At 37.0% G+C, this 20,502-nt stretch overlaps 2 protein-coding genes across 3 annotated transcripts in view; one reads left to right on the forward strand and one right to left on the reverse strand.

Moving 5' to 3' along the window:
• Positions 1-20,502, reverse strand: part of RNEE/G (RNAse E/G-like protein) — a 367,518-nt gene that overhangs the window by 288,902 nt on the left and 58,114 nt on the right. The gene's annotated exons all lie outside the window — the stretch shown is intronic.
• On the forward strand, positions 10,163-11,801 carry LOC149552512 (uncharacterized). The gene is made up of 4 exons (XM_089788091.1): positions 10,163-10,216; positions 10,347-10,643; positions 10,766-11,164; positions 11,291-11,801. The coding sequence occupies exons 1-4, from the start codon at positions 10,169-10,171 to the stop codon at positions 11,675-11,677; spliced, it is 1,131 nt and encodes a 376-aa protein (XP_089644217.1). The 5' UTR covers positions 10,163-10,168; the 3' UTR covers positions 11,678-11,801.

The following is a 20,502-nucleotide window of genomic DNA, read 5'->3' on the forward strand; positions in this document are numbered from 1 at the left end:
ATTGATGATGTACACTTGTATTATTAAGTGAGGATAGTATTGAAGTTGTTTGGACAGCGGGACATTTTGTCTTCCTTTCAACTCCTTAGAGGGTTGGCACAACTCCTAACAGTGACTCAAAGTCTCCTAACAAGGACTCATTTGTACTGAATGTATTTCATTGATTCCTAACAAGCTCCATCCTTTCACAAGGAACATTTATATTAGTACATCATTCTCACAGGGGTTTTCCCTCTGACCAAGGGTTTCTCTAGTTAAGAAATCTAGTGTTATTGTGTATGGTTATCTTTCTATGGTTGTTGTATATACTATTTACTATTTCAAAATTAATAAGGATATAGAGAGTTGTTCTACAAGCATAATTGATTCATCCCCTCCTCTCAATTACCTTGGTGGATTTCTAACAACTCCTAGTGCCCTTATCCTCCTCAATGTCATCCAATCCCATCGTGAATCCATCCTCCATAGCCTACATCTCCAAATGGCAAATCTCATCATCTGTGAACAATGGAGGTTGAAGATATGATGTCCAATTATAATAGGGATATGTCATCCAAATCAAGTGGACCAGCTGCTGCTAACTCTACCTTTCTTATGCACAACTTAAGGTTATAATGCACAAAAAACAAGGTCATTTAGCCATGTTTGTGCTAAATTGTTTCTCTTTCTCATGTACACGGCCTCAGATAAGCACTAGTTACACTCAAAACTGGATGAGCTAGATGGCTGATATAAGCTGCGAAGGGTTAGTTTTTGCAGATTGAAACATTTCCACCTCAATCTCGCTACCAAGCATTTGCAAGATAAAAAGTTAGGAAACAAGGTGAAAAAATATTTTAGTAACTTAGTTTTTATCTACTGATCATGCATGTAAAAGAGACCAAACCCAAAGATTGAACATGGGGTTTGAATGTTCCTTACTCTTCTTGCCAAGTCTAAGGATAAGTTGGCAATGAGTTGCCAATTTAATGGCGATATTTAGCAACAATATCTTGTAGTAAATTATCGCCTGGTTCAACTTATCACAATAACACAACTTAGCACCTATAAATCGGTGCTAAGTTGATCTATGGTTAATAGAATGGCCATTAAGGTGTTAAATATTTAGCAGTAGGAGAAGTGTTGTATTATATGATTCTCTATATACATCCATACAAGCTCATATATATATATATATATATATATATATATATATATATATATATATATATATATATGATTGTTTACATATTAGACAAATCATTCATACTTGTTATATTAAATTATGATATGGATGTTTACCCACTCACATATATATGATCGATATTATTGAATCTGACTTTATTGTTTTGTACCCCTTTTGTTATCGGAGAACTGATCAGCTTGACACCCGAGTGATTATTGTTATCAGGAGTTTATTGTTATTGGGAGTTTGTTAAACTTTGAATTAGAAGTGCATGGCCCGTAGAGCCATGACTCTGCGTTGCCATTGGCCACATAAAGTCATGTTCCTACGGGACATGCACCTCTTCTCTCCCTTATATATTTCAGATCGCTGGTGTAATCTAATCACCAATAAAAGTGGCACTGCATTAGTCTTCCTACAATGATATTGAAGTAATAAGATATAGCAGGTTATATATTGCATATATTACAGTTTGTGAACTATAGATATTACTAATCTCCTGTCACATTTATTAGTGCTTCAAATCAGATACAATAAGATATATCAGTTTGTCTATCAAAGATCCTGAAAACTATAACATGGCATCAGATCCATCCTGATAGAGAAACTCAATCTCAGAATTATTAATTTTAGAGTTATTAATATCAGATTTTTCAAAATCAAAATGGTGAATCATGTTGATGCAGGAATATCCTGGGTTGCACTACTATCCTACATGTTTTTAATTTTTATTTTGCTGCTAAAACTAGGTTCTGCTGAAACTACGTTTTCTAGATTCTAGGTGCTTGTTGTAGACTGTGTAACTAATTTTCCATAATGAATGAAGGTCTACGCACTTCAGGGATTGAAGAGGGCCTAGAGTACTATCTATGGTCCAAAGTGAAGGTTCTAACTCCTAATAGGTTGGGAGATGTGGCAATTCTCTCGAAACATCAATTTCTAGCAGTTCTGGACGATAGTTTTTTGTGCTCAACTTTCGGAATGAATGCGCACTTTTCCTTGATGAATCAGACTTTGCACTCTTAAAGGGTTGTAGAGGACCTAGATATCTACCCACAATTTGAAGCGCAAATTCTAACCCAATCGAAGCTAGGAGATATCGCGATTTTGCTCGGACATCGATTTCAGGACAGTTAATTGCTGATGCAGGCCGACTTGTGTATTTAATGTTAAGTTTATTTTCATTTAATATTTCTTGAGAGCCAACTTGCGGCTTCTCCATGTTCTAGAATGATCTCTAAGCCGTTTTGGCTAGTATAAATAGAGTGTTTAGGCTTAGAGCTAGGGCAGTGAAGAGTTTTAAGCAGTTTTGAAGAGGATTGCATACCAAAACTAGAAAGTGCGAATTTGTTGCTGATCTTTGTGTATGAATATATTTTGTATCTGGCTATGACCCAAAAGGCCTTACAGTTGGGCATGTATGTTGCATATTTGAAGAATCAATGAAAGTATTTTACTCTTCTTCCTCCTTTGGTTGTTTTTTGTGTTTGCTTCCATTGTATTCACTCTTGCAAGGTGGTTCGAAGAGTTAGGTGTGCCCTTGGCCCTAGTTTTCCCCATCCTTCCTTACATCATGTGGTATCAAAGCTTGAGGTTCATCCTTGTGGAGATTGGATCGTGTAGAACCCTGATTTGGATTTGGTTGTAGCGTGGCAGATCTGCGAATTTGACCTATAACTTGCAAAGGGTTACGATCTTGCAAGAACCTGATTTGTTAAAATGGTTCGTGGTAGAGGAAATGTTGATAATGCTATATTAGATCAATTGAAACAAATTGCAGCCAGATTAGATGTTGTGGAGACAGCCTAGAGGAGAGGAGTACATCTTGATGATGTAAGTGATGATGAAGCAGTAACACCAAACCATAATCCAAAACTTGAAGAAAATCAAGATGAGGAAAGATTGTTGTGAGTGTTCTCTAGGGCAAATTCAAAGCCTGTTGTAGAAGTTGTTCCTTATGATGAAAAATTGGATACCAATGTTGTGTTGGATTGGATCTCAAATATGGAGAAGTTCTTTGCGTATGAAAAAACTCCTGATAATAGAAAGGTGAAGATTGCAGTTACTAGGTTGAAAGGTCATGCTTAACTATGGTGGGAGCATTTGCAAACTGATAGACAAAGGATAGGAAAGGAGAAGATTAGAACTTGGTCGAAGATGGTGAACAAGGTAAAGAACAAATTCCCTCCTACTGATTACCAAGTTAGCTTGTTGAGAAAGATACAAAATTTGAAACAAAAGAACATGACTGTGAAAGAGTATACCAAGGAATTCTGTAGATTGGACACCATATCTGGACATGTGGATGATGATGTTGAGAAAATTGCAAGGTACATAAATGGATTGAGATCTGAAATTCATGATGAAATAAGTTTTCTGAAGTTGGGAAGCGTGGAAGAAGCATATCAATATGACTTGAAAGCTAAGGAGATCTTGACAAAGAAGCATGAATGAAGACAAAAAGGTAGAGGTGGTAGATTCCAGAGAGGCAGAGGTAGATCTTATGGTGAAGGTGGCAGATCTGACAATTTTGTACAAGATAAAGGCAAATCTGAATCGAAGAATGATGACAAAGACAAGACCGGGTGGAAAGGTGGTAAGTCATACCAAGGAAGTATTGGATCTTACCTAGGAAGGGGTAATTCTTATCCTAGAGATAGATTTCGTGGTAATTGTTTCAGATGTGGTAAAGAAGGGCATAAATCTTTTGAATGAAGATCTTTTGAAAGTGGGCACAATAATAGAAATGTTGTGATTCAAGAAGACATTGGCAGTTCACCAAGTGGACCTGAGGTTAGAGAAAATCTGATGGTGAGAAAAACCTAATGTAATAAAGGAAGTGATGAGGAACTTGTCCTTAGAAGTCTTTTCAAGACCAGATGTAAGATAAATAGAAAATGTTGCAAGGTAATCATTGATAGTGGAAGTTCAACAAATTTGGCATCAACAAAGTTGGTTACAAAGTTGTAGTTGCAGAGGCTGAAACATCTCAAACTTTATCATGTTTCATGGATCAAAGATGAGCATAAAATATTGGTTAGTGAACAACGTATTGTTAAGTTCAAAATTGAACATTACTTTGATGAAGTTTTGTGTGATATTATGCCCATAGATTGTTGTCATATTTTGTTGAGTAGACCTTGGCAATATGATACATATGTTATGCATGATGGAAGATTGAATTAATATACTCTTTGGGTGAATGGGAAGAAACAAACATTGCTGCATTTGATTGAAAGTCCAGATGAGGTCAATTGTACTGCAATAAAAGTTTGCATGGTTAATAGAAAGCAATTTGAAAAGGAAGTAAAGAGGAATTAGGTTTGTTTTGCTATAGCTCCTAGAGGACCGGGTGTTGGTAGCAATGACCAAGCAGCAAAAGCTGGTATGATAGCAGAAATTGCAGAATTATTGAATGAGTACAAAGATATTGTTGCTAATGATATTCCTAATAGTTTACCTCTAGTAAGAAGTATAAGTCATTGTATGGATCTAATTTTTGGAGCTAGTTTGCCAAACAAAGCACCATATAAGTTGACACCTACAGAGAATGAAGAACTTAACAGACAAGTGCAAAAGTTGTTGTAGAGAAGTTTGATCAGAGAAAGTTTGAGTCCATGTGTTGTACCTACTATATTAGCACCTAAAAAGAATGGACAATAAAGAATGTGTACTGATTCTAGAGCTATTAACAAAATCACAATGAAATATAAGTTTCCTATGCCGAGGATGGATGACATAATGGATTGTTTAAGTGGAAGAAACTATTTTACCAAAATTGATTTCAAGAGTGGCAATCATCAAATCAGAATTAGAGAAGGTGATGAATGGAAGACTGCTTTCAAGACAAAAGATGGTTTGTATGAATGGTTGGTTATGCCTTTTTGTTTGACTAATGCACATAGCACTTTCATAAGGTGGATGAATAAAGTTCTGAAAAGATTCTTGGGTAAGTTTGTGATTGTTTATTTGGATGATATTCTGATATTCAGTAAGACTAAGGAAGAACATCTTGAGCATATTAGACAAGTATTGCAGAGGTTGAAAGAGGAAAAGTTGTTGATTAATCTGAAAAAATGTTCTTTTATGCAAGAGGAGATTGTTTATTTGGGATTTGTGCAGTTGATGGATTAAAGATGGATCCTGAGAAGGTTAAAGCAATTTTGGAGTGGCCTACACTTAAGAATGTGGGTGAGGTAAGATCATTTCATGGTTTGGCTAGTTTTTACAAAAACTTTACAAAGAATCTCAGTGTTGTTTGTAATGCTATGATTGAGACAATGAGGGGAGATAGAAAGGAATTCAAGTGGACACATAGAGCTGATAAGAGTTTTGAGACTTTGAAACAAAAGGTTGCTAAATTACCTGTATTGGCTTTGCCTGATTTCAACAAAGTGTTTCAAGTTGAATGTGATGCATGTGGTAATGCAATCGGAGATGTATTAAGTCAAGAAGGTAAGCCTGTTGCTTTCTTTAGTGAAAAATTGAATGATGCTAAAAGAAAGTATTGTGTATGATCAAAAGTTTTATTTATTATTCAAACTTTGAAGAAGTGGAGACATTATTTAATACCTAAGGAGTTTGTGTTGTATACTGATCATAAAGCTTTACAATATTTGGGAAGTCAACATAAACTGAATCAGAGACATATGAAGTGGGTTGAGTACTTGCAGAATTTTACATTTGTAATTAAGCACAAAAGTGGAGTTACTAACAAAGTTGTTAATGCATTAAGTAGAAGACATTCTTTGTTGACTGAAATGAAGGTTTAAGTCTTTGGTTTTGATGAAATGAAAGAGTTGTCTAATGTTGATCCTGATTTTTCTGAGGCGTGGAGAGAAAACAGAGCACCAAATCTAACAAATCACATAAGTAAGTATGATGAGTATTTCATTCAAAAAGGTATGTTGTTCAACGATATTCAGTTGTGTATTCCTAAAAGTTCTATGAAGTTGAATCTAATTAAGGAAAAGCATAGTGGTGGATTGGTTGGACATTTTGGAATTGATAAGACATTGAGTTTGCTGAAAGAGAAATATTATTAGCCACAAATGTATAAGGATGTTCAGAAATTTGTAAAGAGTTGTGGAGTTTGTCAAGTTGCAAAAGGAGTGAGTCAAAACACTGGTTTGTATACACCTATTACTGTTCCTGATAAACCTTAGAGTGACGTCAATATGGATTTTATTCTTGGATTACCTGAAACAATGAAGGGGTATGATTCCATATTTGTTGTAGTGGACAGATTTTCTAAGATGGCTCATTTCATACCATGTAAGAAGACATCAGATGCTGAGCATGTTGCTAAACTTTTCTTTAAAGAGATTGTGAAATTGCATGGATTACTAAGAAGTATTATTTCTGACAGAGACAGTAAGTTTGTTGGTTATTTTTGAAAGACTTCATGGAAAAAGATGGGTACCGAATTGAAGTTTAGTTCTACATTCCATCCACAGACAGATGGACAAACAAAGGTTGTGAATAGAAGCTTGGGTAATTTGTTGAGATGTTTAGTCGGGAATAAGCCAAGTAATTGGGAGATGGTACTGGCACAAGCTGAATTTGCATATAATAATTTTGTGAATAGAAGTACAGGGAAGACACCTTTTGAGATTGTTATGGGAATGAAGCCTAGAGGAGTATCAAATTTGAGAGATATTGCTGGTGAAGAAAAGAGAAGTGTTAAAGGAGAAGAATTTGCTGATTTTATGAAATCTTTACATAAGGTAGTGAAGTTGGGGATAGAACAAAGTAATTAGAAGTATAAGGAGAATGTTGATCAGTGCAAAAGACATCATGATTTTCAACTTGGTGATGAGGTGATGGTTCATTTAAAGAAAAGAAGATTTCCAGTTGGAACATACAGCAAGCTGAAGATGAAGAAGTTTGGACCTTGTAAAATCTTGAAGAAATTTGACAATGGAAATGCTTATGAAGTTGACTTACCTGATGACATGGATATATCTAATATTGTTGATTTATATCAGTATCATGAGTCAGATTATGAAGTTGTTGTATCAGAGGACTATCCTAAGAAGCAAATTGAAGAAGTTGAACAGATATTGGATCAGAGAATTGGTAAGAGCACACGAGGAAAAGATTGTTATGAATATCTAGTGAAGTGGAAGAACAGACCTATGGAAGATGCTTCATAGATTTCTCAATCTGAGTTGGATTGAGCTCAGGTTGTGACATCTCAATGATTCAAGAGAATCATTTCTTCCGACCCTAGTTATCTGATGTAGGAGCATCTTAGGTTGCACTACTATCCTGCATGTTTTCAATTTTTATTTTGCTGCTGAAACTGTGTTTTTTGGTTTCTAGGTGACTGTTGCAGACCGTGTAACTAATTTTCTATAATGAATGAAGGTCTACGCACTTCAGGGATTGAAGAGGGCCTAGTGTACTATCTATGGTCCAAAGCGCAAGTTCTAACTCCTAATAGGTTGGGAGATATGGCAAATCTCCCAGAACATAGATTTTTGGTAGTTCTACGTGACAATTTTTTGTGTTCAACTTTCGGAATGAATGCACACTTTTCCTTGATGAATCAGACTTTGTGCACTTAAGAGATTGTAGAGGACCTAGATATCTACCCACACTTCGAAGCGCGAGTTCTAACCCAATCAAAGCTAGGAGATATTGCAATTTTGCTCGGACATCAATTTCATAACAGATAATTGTTGATGCAGGCCGACTTGTGTATTTAGTCTTAGGTTTATTTTCATTTAATATTAATTGAGAGACGACTTGTGGCTTCTCCATGTTCTAGAATGATTTGTAAGCCGTTTTGGCTAGTATAAATAGAGTGTTTAGGCTTAGAGCTAAGGCAGTGAAGAGTTTGAGGCAATTTTGAAGAGGATTGCAGAGCAGAACTAGAAAGTGCGAATTTGTTGCTGATCTTTGTATATGAATATATTTTGTATCTGGCTGTAACCCAGAAGGCCTTACAGTTGAGCATGTATGTTGAATATTTGAAGAATCAATGAGAGTATTTTACTCTTCTTCCTCCTTTGGTTGTTGTTCTTTGTGTTTGCTTTCATTGTGTTAACTCTTGCAGGGTGGTTCAAAGAGCTGAGTGTGCCCTTGGCCCTAGTTTTCCCCATCCTTCCTTGCGTCACATGTAAGGCTAGAGGATAGACTTGAAGGAGCTTCTAATTTTACATCATGGAAAATTTGAGTTATGATTATACTATGAGAGATGGAATTAGAAGAATATATAGTCAAATAAACCAATTCTAGAAAATGATCCAGATAAAACATAAGTTACCGGATTCGCACCCTGGAGCTCGGGTCCGGGTCCGGATTCATTCGGGTCCGGATCCAAGCCCCGGTCCGCGACCGGTCCGGGCAGGGTCCGCATTTTGGCCTGCGGGTCCTCCCGGGTCCGTGCTCGCGGACCCGGGTCCGCATTTTGGCCTGCGGGTCCTCCCGGGTCCGTGCAAGCACGGACCCAGGAGGACCCGCAGGACAAAATGCGGACCCTGCCCAGACCGGTCACGGACCCGGGCGAATCCGGGCGGACCCGCGGCAGGTGGGGCCAAAAAGTGGCCCAAAAAAGCAATAAAATAATGTTTTTTTCATTTTTTTTTTGCCAAACCCTAAAGTAAGGCCTATTAGATGCATTTCATTCATCTAATCTCTCATTTGCTTTGTCATTTTGCTCTCTCATTTTGGTGTGGCCATTTTGCAAGTTTGAAGAGAAGGTTTTAGAGATTATTTGTGGAGTTTCTAATCCTTCAAATAATCAGTGTTGAGTGTTCCAGGTATGCATTTGATCCTTCCTTTTGCTTCTTTCATAGTTTGTTTTTAGTTTTTTAAATTTTTTATATTTATTGTTCTAAATTTTTATCAAGTTTTGTATAAGTTTTGAAATATTTTTTTAAATTTGTTTTTATAGATTGCAAGAATCCAAGAATGAGTAGTCAGGGTTCAGTGGGTGGGGTGGGATCTCAAAGATTTAAAATTGATAAAGGCTCTCCTTTGTGGAAGTATACAACAAGAATTGAGCAATGTGCTGGTGGGGGAGGGTATATATGGAAATGCAATTTTTGCCAAAACCAATATAGAAGCTCCTATTTCCGGGTTAAACATCATTTGATAGGTCCACCAGGTCAAGGGATTTCCATGTGTGAGGGGCCCCTAGAGGGAGGTAAAAAAGGGTTGTCAGCTCCTCAAATAGCAAGCATGTTAAAAGAACAAGAAGAGGCTGATAGGTTAGTGTCAAAGGTAAAAAAAGATAAGTCAAAGAAAATACCACCAACACCACCCTCTCAAACAATCAGTAAACCACATCCCTTCCTACCTACCCCATCTATGGATGAAGATGAAATAGAAACACCCGCATCCCGCAAGAGAGGCCCATTAGATACAGCATTTGAAAATGACAAGAGAGAAATTGCTGACATAAAGGTTGGGCGTTGCCTCATTACAAATGGTGTTTCATTCAATCTAGTGAGATCCCCTTATTGGAGAGAGATGGTGAAAGCAATAAATGATGCACCTCATGGTTACCAATCCCCTGGATATGAAAAGTTGAGAACCACCATATTGCATAAGGAGAGAAAGAATGTAGAAAACCTCCTCAAACCAATAAGAGATTCTTGGATCCAAACGGGGGTGAGCATTGTCTCTGATGGATGGAAAGATTGGAAAAACCGTCCATTAATAAATGTGATTGCTGTTTGCCCCAAGGGGGCAATGTTTTTGAAGGCGGTTGATTGTGAAGGGCAAGTAAAGGATGCAAATTTTATTGCCCAACTTCTCATTGAATCCATAGAGTCCGTGGGAGTTGACAATGTTGTCCAAGTAATAACGGACAATGCTAAAGTTTGTAAGGCTGCAGGTGCTTTGGTAGAAGCACGATATGAGCATATCTTTTGGACACCATGCACTGTCCACACCTTGAACTTGGTGATGAAAACAATGGGCAGCCAAATTGAATGGATGAAAAATGTGTATGAGGAGGGTGAGCAGATCCAAATGTTTGTAACAAACCACCATATGTCACAAGCAATTTTCAGAACTTTCTCCCGCTTGGAATTATTGAAGGTAAATTTTCAACTTTATTTAGCTTCATTTATCATATTAATTTTTGTGTCATACTTTACAAAATTTAATACATATTCTTAAATTGTTGTGTTATCATATTAACTTACAATTTGAATTAACATGGTAATAGGTTGCTGAAACAAGGTTTGCTTCACACACAATCGTCCTTAGACGACTTGTGAGGGTGAAAGAGGCATTGGGTCAAATGGTTATTAGCAACAAATGGGGTGGATGGAAGCAAGCTGATACAGAAAAGGCCAAAACTGTAAAGGATTTGATCTTGAGTGATAATTTTTGGAATAGGGTGGAATATGCATTAGAACTCACCGAGCCCATCATGTCTATGCTTCGGTATGCCGACACGGATGAGCCTTGTTTGGGAAACATATATGATGCCATGGACTCTATGCTAGAAAGAATGAAATCAGTAAGTTTAAATTTTTATACAATACTTTATCCTTGTTTATTGAGAGATTTTGATTTTTGATTTTAATTAAGTTATTAACACTACATCAAGATAACTTACATGTACATCATTTGACATCCCAGGTCATTCAGAGGAGAGAGCAAGATCCTGATACCTTGTACACTAAGGTGGAGAAAATTGTTCTACATCGTTGGAACAAGATGACTACACCTTTGCACCTCTTGGCATATGCACTTTCTCCTAGATATTATAGCAGTGAGATACTTGCGATTCCTGGTAGAGTGGCACCATATAAAGATCCTGAAGTTGCTGCTGGGTATAAGAGGGCACTTAACAGGCTCTTTAGTGATCCTGATGTGGCATCAAATGTTAGGAGAGAGTTTGTTGATTTTGTCTCAAGCAAAAATGCAGAGCCTGATGCAATCAATGACCAAAGTAAATTGGATGCCATTGGATGGTGGTACTTACATGGGGAAAGTTACATGTACCTCCAACCTCTTGCCATTAAGATCTTGTCACAAGTATGTATTTAAGTTTTTTTTCCTTTTCTTATGGCTACTTAGCTTGTCGAATTAGCACTCTTAAATTCCTATTGTATTGTAAAATTACTTAGCTAATTTTTTAAAATTTGTTGGTTGTCTCTCTAGGTTGCAAGCTCTTCTGCTGCTGAGCGGAATTGGAGTACATACTCCTTTATCCACTCAGTGAAGCGTAACCGGTTGGGTTCAAAGAAAGCAGAGGACTTGGTATTTATTCAAAACAACTGGCGCCTCTTATCACGCAAGGATCCAGGATATAAGAAGGGACCAGAGAAGTTGTGGGATGTACTACCTGAGACTTCTAACTTGGATATGACTGTCCAAGATATATCTAGAATTGCCTTGCTAGATGTTGAGGAGGACGAGGACGAGGATGTGGCTGCATCTGGGGCTAGTGGAACCGGTTTGGGTTCCAATGATGTGGAAAATGTCAATGATATAGATGAGGATGAAGCCATTGATCCCTCATATTTTGATGACCCATTTGACCCTTGAAGGGCATTTGCATCTTTGATAAACTATGTTTAAACATTTGTCATTGACTCATTGAGTCATTTATGATTTATCACTATGTTTCACAGTTTCAAACTTTATTAAGTCATAATTTATTATCTATCAATCTGATGAAGTAGTCTATGTTTTGAAATTCCATTTTGCATTTTAGTAATTCAATGTATGATTTTATTTACAACATTAGCATAGATTAATGAGTGAGTATTTAATGTTTATCTTTGACATTTGGCATTGATCAATAATCAAGTAACATTGATATATTCATACTATGGAAGGACTTAGTTTTACTTTTACAACTATATGAGTTTATATTTTTTTTGCATATATATATATATATATATATATATATATATATATATACACACTAACGAACCCACCCACAGACCCAAATGGGGAAAAAAAAATTGCCCGAACCCACGAACCGAACCCCGAACCCGAACCCGTCCCCGAACCCGAATCGGCAACTTAGGATAAAACAACTTGGAAAAGGCATAGCAACAAAGCCATGAAGATTATTATAGATTTTGTAAAGGATCACATTCTCCCTTCTATATCTAGTCTCAAAACAACTTTTGAGATGTATTCTATGATTAAGAATACTTTCAAAATTAACAACACTAGCAGATTGCTAACATTGAAGCAAGATCTTCTATATGTCAAAATGAATAATGGAGAATCAATTACATCTTATTTCTTAAGAATTTCTGAGTTGAAAGATCAACTTGTGACTATTGGAAGTCCAGTAGATGACAAAGAACTTAGCATTATAGCCTTAAAAGGACTACCACTATCTTGAGAAACTTTTATTCGTGGTCTAAGCTCTTGACCTGATCTTCTTAAATTTGAACTACTTAAAAATGAATGCACTCAAGAAGAGTCAAGATTAGTTGCCATAGGAATCGGCCTAAATCAAGAGGAAGACATTCGAGCTCTTTTTGCTAATATTAACAATAAAGAAAAGAAAGTTAAATTCAAAATATATAGAAAGGAATTCAGACAAATCATACAAGAAACGAGATTGTTCAAAAGTACAATGTTTCAAATGTGATAAATTTGGTCACACTCATAACTTTTGTCCAAAACGAAAGAAAATTCAAGTGACTTTAGCAGAAATCAAAAAGGAAAAAGATGGAAAAGAAAAAAACTATACATTTTATCTAGCACTATCAAATGAATTAAACTCCAACACGTGCTTCACCCCTGTGAGCATCACCTAGATCCAATGAGTGCTAAGTGCTCCATTTATTCTCATGAAAGATGGACTCATGTTGAATCACTACTCATGAAACATGGGTCAATGAGTTTGACTCAAAAATCACATAGTTAAATCCTGATAGCAATATCACAATTTAACTTGTTGTGGAAATTATCTCCTACTTATCAATTGATGAGCTCAAGGGGCTTTCTAATGAATGGTTCATAAGACACAACACTTGGTGAAGGTTTTGCAAATGGGGTTGCAAACTTTGGGTTTAACGATGGAGGAAACTCCATAGTTAAGCGTGCTCAGGCTAGAGTAGTACTGGGATGGGTGACCTCCCGTGAAGTCTCAGTGCTTCACCCCTGTGAGCATCACCTAGATCCAATGAGTGCTAAGTGCTCCATTTATTCTCATGAGAGATGAATTCATGTTGAATCACTACTCATGAAACATGGGTCAATGACTTTGACTCAAAAATCGCATAGTTAAATCCTGATAGCAATATCACAATTTGACTTGCAATATCAAGATTTAACTATGCTGTGGAAATTATCTCCTACTTATCAATATTTTAAGTGCTTATCCCCAATAAAAACTGGCAGTAAAGTGTAGGAATTTATCGTCATTTGGAATTTATCAAGATAAGTGCAACTATGATTTCAAAGTGTTAGCATTCAAGTCTAATCATAGTAGAGGCAAATTTGAAAGCAGACGTGCGATTTATTGAGGAAGTCAGAAAATTCAACACCTTCAGCACAATTAGGAAGCAGACCTAAAAGTGGGAACTTGTGATAAGCTTTAAGTTCTGAAATAATCAAGGCCAAATTTAAGAGCAAATTGTGCATCTGAAATCCAAAATGGCAATCAGATCTATAGGTGCAAAATCAGAAATTTCTAAAATTTGATTATTACAAGAACGTAATAATAAGTGAAGTGGTGGCAAGAATGTGAAAGATTTCAGGCTCTTGAAGATTAAAATTGACAAATTGATTATAACATTTGGATTCCTTTCACATTATCAATTGAAAGATGATGCACGTTTTTATTTCCTTATAAAGCACTTTTTCTTTTAATTCAAATATTTTCTCTTTCTTGGCAAGATCGATGGAGATGATGATCAATGAAGAAAGTAGAGGTTTTGCAAATCATGCAAGGAAGAGAAAAGACATCAATTGTTGGAGATAACTGTAATGTCTCCAATTAGGACATTAGATTTTTTAATCCAATTGTGCATATAATTTCTATTTTCTCCCTCTGATACCCCTTACAGGTTCGTTATTATTCCATATATATATTTTATATAGTAAGAGTCACATCCTTTCATAATAATAATTATATTATATTAATAATAATATAATTATATTAATTATATATTTATATTAATAAGCTTGATTATATTAATTAACATCATAAGATATATTATATTAATAATTATATTATAATATATATTATTTCAATAATATATCAACTATATATATTATTATATTATAATACTTAATTAATATAGTGTTTCTATATTAAAATGCGATATATATAATATAGTATTATTATATAATTATAATATTATTTATAAAATATTATTATTAATATTACTTTATATATAATATTTATTATTTAAATTATATGTCAAAATGGGGATATCACAGTCCTCCCCTCTCGAATTTGCTTGTCTGCAAGCAAAATCATTCATACACAAGCTCCTTCAAAGATACAAAACAAACTTGCATACAAAAGGCCTAAAAGATTTATGAGATATACATTTTTAATAAATGAAAACATGAAGCAGACACAAAGTAGACACATAAATGTATGAAAGCACAAAGCATACATGATGTAGACAAATGAAGACACAAAGCATACACGATGCAGACAAATGAAAACACGAAGCATACACAATGCAGACAGATGAAAACACGAAGTATACACGATGCAAACACACAATACATACATTATGTGATTCTTTGATTACCTAGCTCCATCATAAGCATTGCCTAGTACCCTTGGATGATGTAACCCAATGCCCATCTCACTGTAGGCCTTACCTAGTACCTCCGAATGGTGTCACCCAGCCCATTCCACCACCGGCCTTATCTTATCTTGGAAGATGATGGTCTTAGATAATCTAGTTAGTTTTACTTAACAACATTCTTTGATTATTAACTATCAACTTGGTCAATCAATCTCACTCCCTTATAACTATTCAATTATAAGCATTAATAATAGATATTTGAATGTTCAATATTCATAAAAAAAAATACTAATAATAATATCTTGTGATAATATATCTATGAAGAAAATATATAACTTACCCCATTACCCGTATGTGTTGAGGTGGTGAGTTAGGAGTATGTAGTAATCTTCATATCCATTTTCCACATCAAAGTCCCTTGGTGGTGGGTCCCTCTATTGGTGGCACACAATGTCTTTTCACATTCTATTATATCTTATCGGCTCTGACTTCCATATGATTCAATTGAGAGCTTCTTTTGATGTTATTGTAATCTGTTGTTATTATAACTTGTTGTTATACTCTTTGAGCCTTTCAATATTGTGTATCTACTTGCTTGTATATTGTTTCTTAACCAGGCATCTCGGGTGTCTATCTGCCTTCATTGAACTCACTGAAGATAGTGAAGAGGTAAGAGTAAGTTGTTTTGTTCACTGCCCAATATAGGTCATATGTTAATATTGCAGACCCCAAACCATTGATATCCATCAGTTTTTTCCATTCGATGGCATGTTTTCTATACGTCGAAATGGGAATAGGTTTTCGATAATCTTCAATAATCCATTGAAAATTATCCAAAACTATATTCCTTTCCTATTCAATCAAATACCTGAATGTACATTCATATTGGTTACTTATTTTCTCGAGAAGAATATCATGAATAATCTGATTCTTCAGTTGCATTTGATCAGTGACCATTTTTATATGTAAAAACATGGCTCCAAATTTGAGCCTATTGTTGTCCCACCCAACAATGACGTCTATCGGTTTGAAGTTCAGTGTCTCCAGGTAATACCAATTCGAAATGTAAGGAAAATAAAGTGAGTTATAAGTAGCTTATTATGATTAGTCTTCCAATTGACACTGCTCTCTTTGGAAACAATATTTTCAATAAACTTTGTGTTTGATCATACAACACAATCCCATCACTATCAACATCAATTAAGTATCGTCATGTTTTATGCTATGGATATTATTGCATTTCAAAGAGTGAGATGATTTGTCTATTTATATAATATGATTGTGAGTCCCAATATACCCACGACCTTGAGTTTCATGTATCCTTAATTAATTATACGATCAAGTGTATGTTGTCTAAATAGTCATGCTCGAGACTCTTGCTCGATAATTGAGATTGCTCTATTCCATTGATTAGGTCAGTCTTTCGAAAAGATCTAATTTGTCCCTTTCGCATGCTTTAAGGATTCTTTGTTGTTCTTGGATTCTCATTAACACCAATGTTGATATTTATGGTCCTTGTTGCTTCCATAGCCTAAATATCGATGTTACCACTAATTCTATATCGACTATCAATATATGCCTATGTGCTCGCTTCAGGAGTTCTAAGTTGAATATTAATGTTTTGTTTTGTCTTACTCTCTTCGCAATTCCTGACTATGTATTCTTCTTATATTTGATTGGTTTAAAGATCGTGTTTTCTCAATGCATCACCACATAATCTAAATATCCATTTCCTACAAATTTCTGGATAACTTCATACAATGGAAAGATCGAGGCTCTGATACCACTTGTAATGTCCCCGATTAGGACATTAGATTTTATGGCCCTTATCATGTAGTGCACCACATCGGTGAAGTTGTCTACGAGTTGGAACTTCCGAAGGGGAGCCCTACTCATAATGTTTTTCACGTTTCCTGACTGAAGAAAGCTGTGGGACAGAACATTACAGTAGCTACAGACCTTCCGCCACTCAATGAAGAAGGAAAGCTCATATTGGATTTAGCAAAGATTTTTGAAGTACGTGAGAAGACTCTGCAGAACCAAACGATGAAGGAATATTTGGTATGTTGGAAACACTTGCCGCCGAACAACGCAACCTGGGAAGGCAAGCACATTCTATAGCATCCAGCATTGTGTTTGTTTGAGGACAAGCAAATTTTAGGACGAGAAGACTGTAATATCCCCGTCATAAAATAGATTATTAATCAAACTATTGCTAATGGGTTGATTGATTTAATATATCTCGAACCCATTTTTGCTTTGTTTTCATAGTTTGTGCTGTCGTCGGCTATCTTTCTACACCCTCGGAAAGTCTTCCCTGACAAATATTTAAGCAGGCTTGTAGGGAGTCATTAAGTATACAATTTGGATTATTTTCACTGTACTACGAATCCCTATTGGAGTTCTCTGTTGTTCACCATTTCGGAAGTGAAAGACCTTCCCCATTTGGTTTATCCAGTTTCAGTGGGATTTAACCCTCACCCTATTCTATCGCCTATAAAACTTCGCTCGGATCTGGCAAATCGGAGCATCATCTTGTGGCAAATATTCATTAAAGGTTATATGTGTTCAATCTCTATTCTTGTTTGGTTTTATCGGATAACTTCAAATCCACAAGTTTATGATTGCATGACTGAGTGTTCCCTCCAGCATACCCCCATAGCTTGAAGTATCACAATCTTACCCATTCGTTCATCCATACTGCCAGGTGTTTCCATTTGTACGGCTATGTTTCCCTCCATTGTAGGGCCTTGTTTGTTTACATCTTCCATCCCCTACCGCACAGCCTCCCATCCCCATCCATGGAACCTCCCTATATCATCCATACGGTCCTCCTTGCTAACCATACGGCCATTTCTAGACTCTGTATGACCATTCCTATGCACCGTACGACCAGTCCATAATACCAAACAAACATCCTTCCTCTTGCTCCACCGTACACTACATATTCTACGACTTCTATTCACTTGGTAACCATACAATATCTTCTCAGGCCCGTACCACTATCCAACCCACCAAACGGCCCTTGCAGTAATGCCATCACATGAGTTTTTCCTATAGCGGACAGAAGATCATTTCAGAGTAGACATAGGACACGAGGTCATTACATTAGACTCCATGCGCTCTATATCATCATATTCTTCTTCTCTTTAAAATTCTCAACTGAATCACAGGATGGATGTGGTAGACAATTTGTTAATACGCAACCTTTTTCCATATATCCAGATCATACATATCCAGTTTATACAATAGGGTATTCCCTCATTCCAGTTCCCGATTCCCTTACTGCCATACATTCATCAAACATGATTACTTTCCTCTAATCACCAAGCCCCTGTTGCTCTGTTGAAAAACTGTCAGATTCTATAGTTTAAGAACATCCTGTTACAATTTTGGCAGTACTGTCATCAGGCTTTAAGTTCAAAGAAGAGTAACGACATGACAACTTTTGGGAGTTCCTTGACGAGGCACAGAGATTTTTGACTGAGCTAAATGGATGGTCTTTGAACAACTCTAAAATTGATGATGTGTTGCTCTTTGTTTCCATGGTGATTCTTAAACTTGTAGCAACTACAGAACATAGTAAGGCTTTCTGAATAAAAGATGAAATATTCATAACAAAAAAAGTTTTTAAAAAAAAATCATGAAATTTTCTCTCCAAATGAAGAGAGAAATCCCAATCAAGAAGATGCGATCAATATTGAGGGAATCCCCTTCTCCTACATGTTCAACCTATGGGTGAACAAGAAAGAAAACATGTAATCAATGCAAAATACTATTCATTATCAAATGCTTTTCCGTACACAACAATGATATTTCATACAATGATAATGATGCCAAAATACATAAGTGTTCACGACATTTATAATATCTGAAACGGTGCCAATGAAACAACACAACCGTGTCCGCACCGGTAACTATCTAACTACCCTTTTTACCAGACAACATCATCCCCCCAAAAAAGAAAAGTCGTCTCCTAGCAACTTCAAAAATTAACAAAATTAGGAGACAACAACATACAACATAGAAACAATATAGACTAGGGAAGAGGTGGCATCCCTGAAGTGCTTTGCTGGTGGCGCAACTCGTACACTTGATCAATGCGGATGCATAAATCCTTTTAAGTTCGAGTGTTAACCTCTACTGCCTCCTTCAGAAGAAGCGTTGCGTCCATAGCCTAGGCCTTAGCTGTCTGCAATTCTTGCTCGACTACCTATAGTCTTTGTTCAGTCAGCTCCTTGTCTCGCAAAAGCGTTGTGCACTCGGCTGCCCACGCAGCCTACTGGCTAACCAATTCAGCTGCTAACTTCTCCCTAGTTTCCCTCTCAACTGTCAAAGACCTCTCAGCTATGATCCTCTCTGATATCCTGTCCACCTCTACACACCTATGAGCATAGTAGACTCCTTTATATAACCCTACTATCTCATGTGCCAGCTTCTCCATCAAAGTGGTGCACGGTCCCAACTCAAGCTCTGTAGCCCAATCAGTCAACATCTCCGGTGTCTCCACTGCTGGCCATCCCTTGGCCTCAAAGCAGGAGCAAAAACACTCAGGACAAACCCCCCAAATATAAACTCGGATCAAATGTAACTCCCTCCTACGAGTCAAAGCTTGGCATGCAACAATGTGTCCTTTCTCCATCACAACTTGCATAGCTTTAAGATATGCCTTGCATCTATCCTCATCTGACCCATAATTCTCTTTTCCCACATCGTCAATAGTCCACTCCCCATTGGTATCCATCCCTGCCTCACCTGCAGTACCCATGTCCACATCTAGTGTCGCCTCCTCTCCGAGCGCATCCTCGAACTATGGTACTCCCACCTCCTATGGCTCCAATATGGCAGCTACTCCTGGGGATGCCTCTACATGCCTCGAGGATTGAATGGAAGGACCAACCTCTACAGGAATGAGTCGGAACTGCTGTCATAGAAATACACTGGCTCTGTCCATCACCTCAATCTTCTCGGACTGTGCTCTACCTGTGTCGGCTCAATGCTCTCAACTAGTTGTGCTGACCATACCAACGGAACTGGCTGTACTGGTTGGGCTGGCTGGGCCTCAGCCAACAAAGAGGAAGATATGGTGACCACAACGTCAGAGCCAATCACAACTAATCAAACCTGAGGTTCGGGCTCTGGCACTGGTATCCCCACTATCTCTACAGTTAGCACTGTTGCTGCAACTGAGTCTAGCGAAAAACTTTGTGGAGGCATAACATTTGTCATGATCGCTATGAAATCATAACATCTGTCGTGGCTATCGATGGAGTCATGATGACCAAGAGGAAGATATGGTGACCACAACGTCAGAGCCAATCACAACTAATCGAACCTGAGGTTCGGGCTCTGGCATTAGCATCTCCACTATCTCTACAGTTAGCACTGTTGGTGCAACTGAGTCCGGTGAAAAACTCTGTGGAGGCATAACATCTGTCATGGTCGCTGTGAAATAATAACATCTGTTGTGGCTATTGGTGGAGTCATGATGACCGACGCATGTCTCTAGCCAAATGGAGGAATGAGCGAGGTCGTAGCTGTCAAGTGTGCCGAAGTTGGCAATTGGGGAGGGGTGAAAGATGTGGACCTGCTGGCCACCGCGTCACTGCCAACTTCTGCAGAGGTACTCTCTTCCTT

The sequence above is a fragment of the Cupressus sempervirens genome, chromosome 6 (assembly GCF_028749045.1).
Source record: "Cupressus sempervirens isolate cs-2001-9-10 chromosome 6, ASM2874904v1, whole genome shotgun sequence".
Taxonomy (NCBI): domain Eukaryota; kingdom Viridiplantae; phylum Streptophyta; class Pinopsida; order Cupressales; family Cupressaceae; genus Cupressus; species Cupressus sempervirens.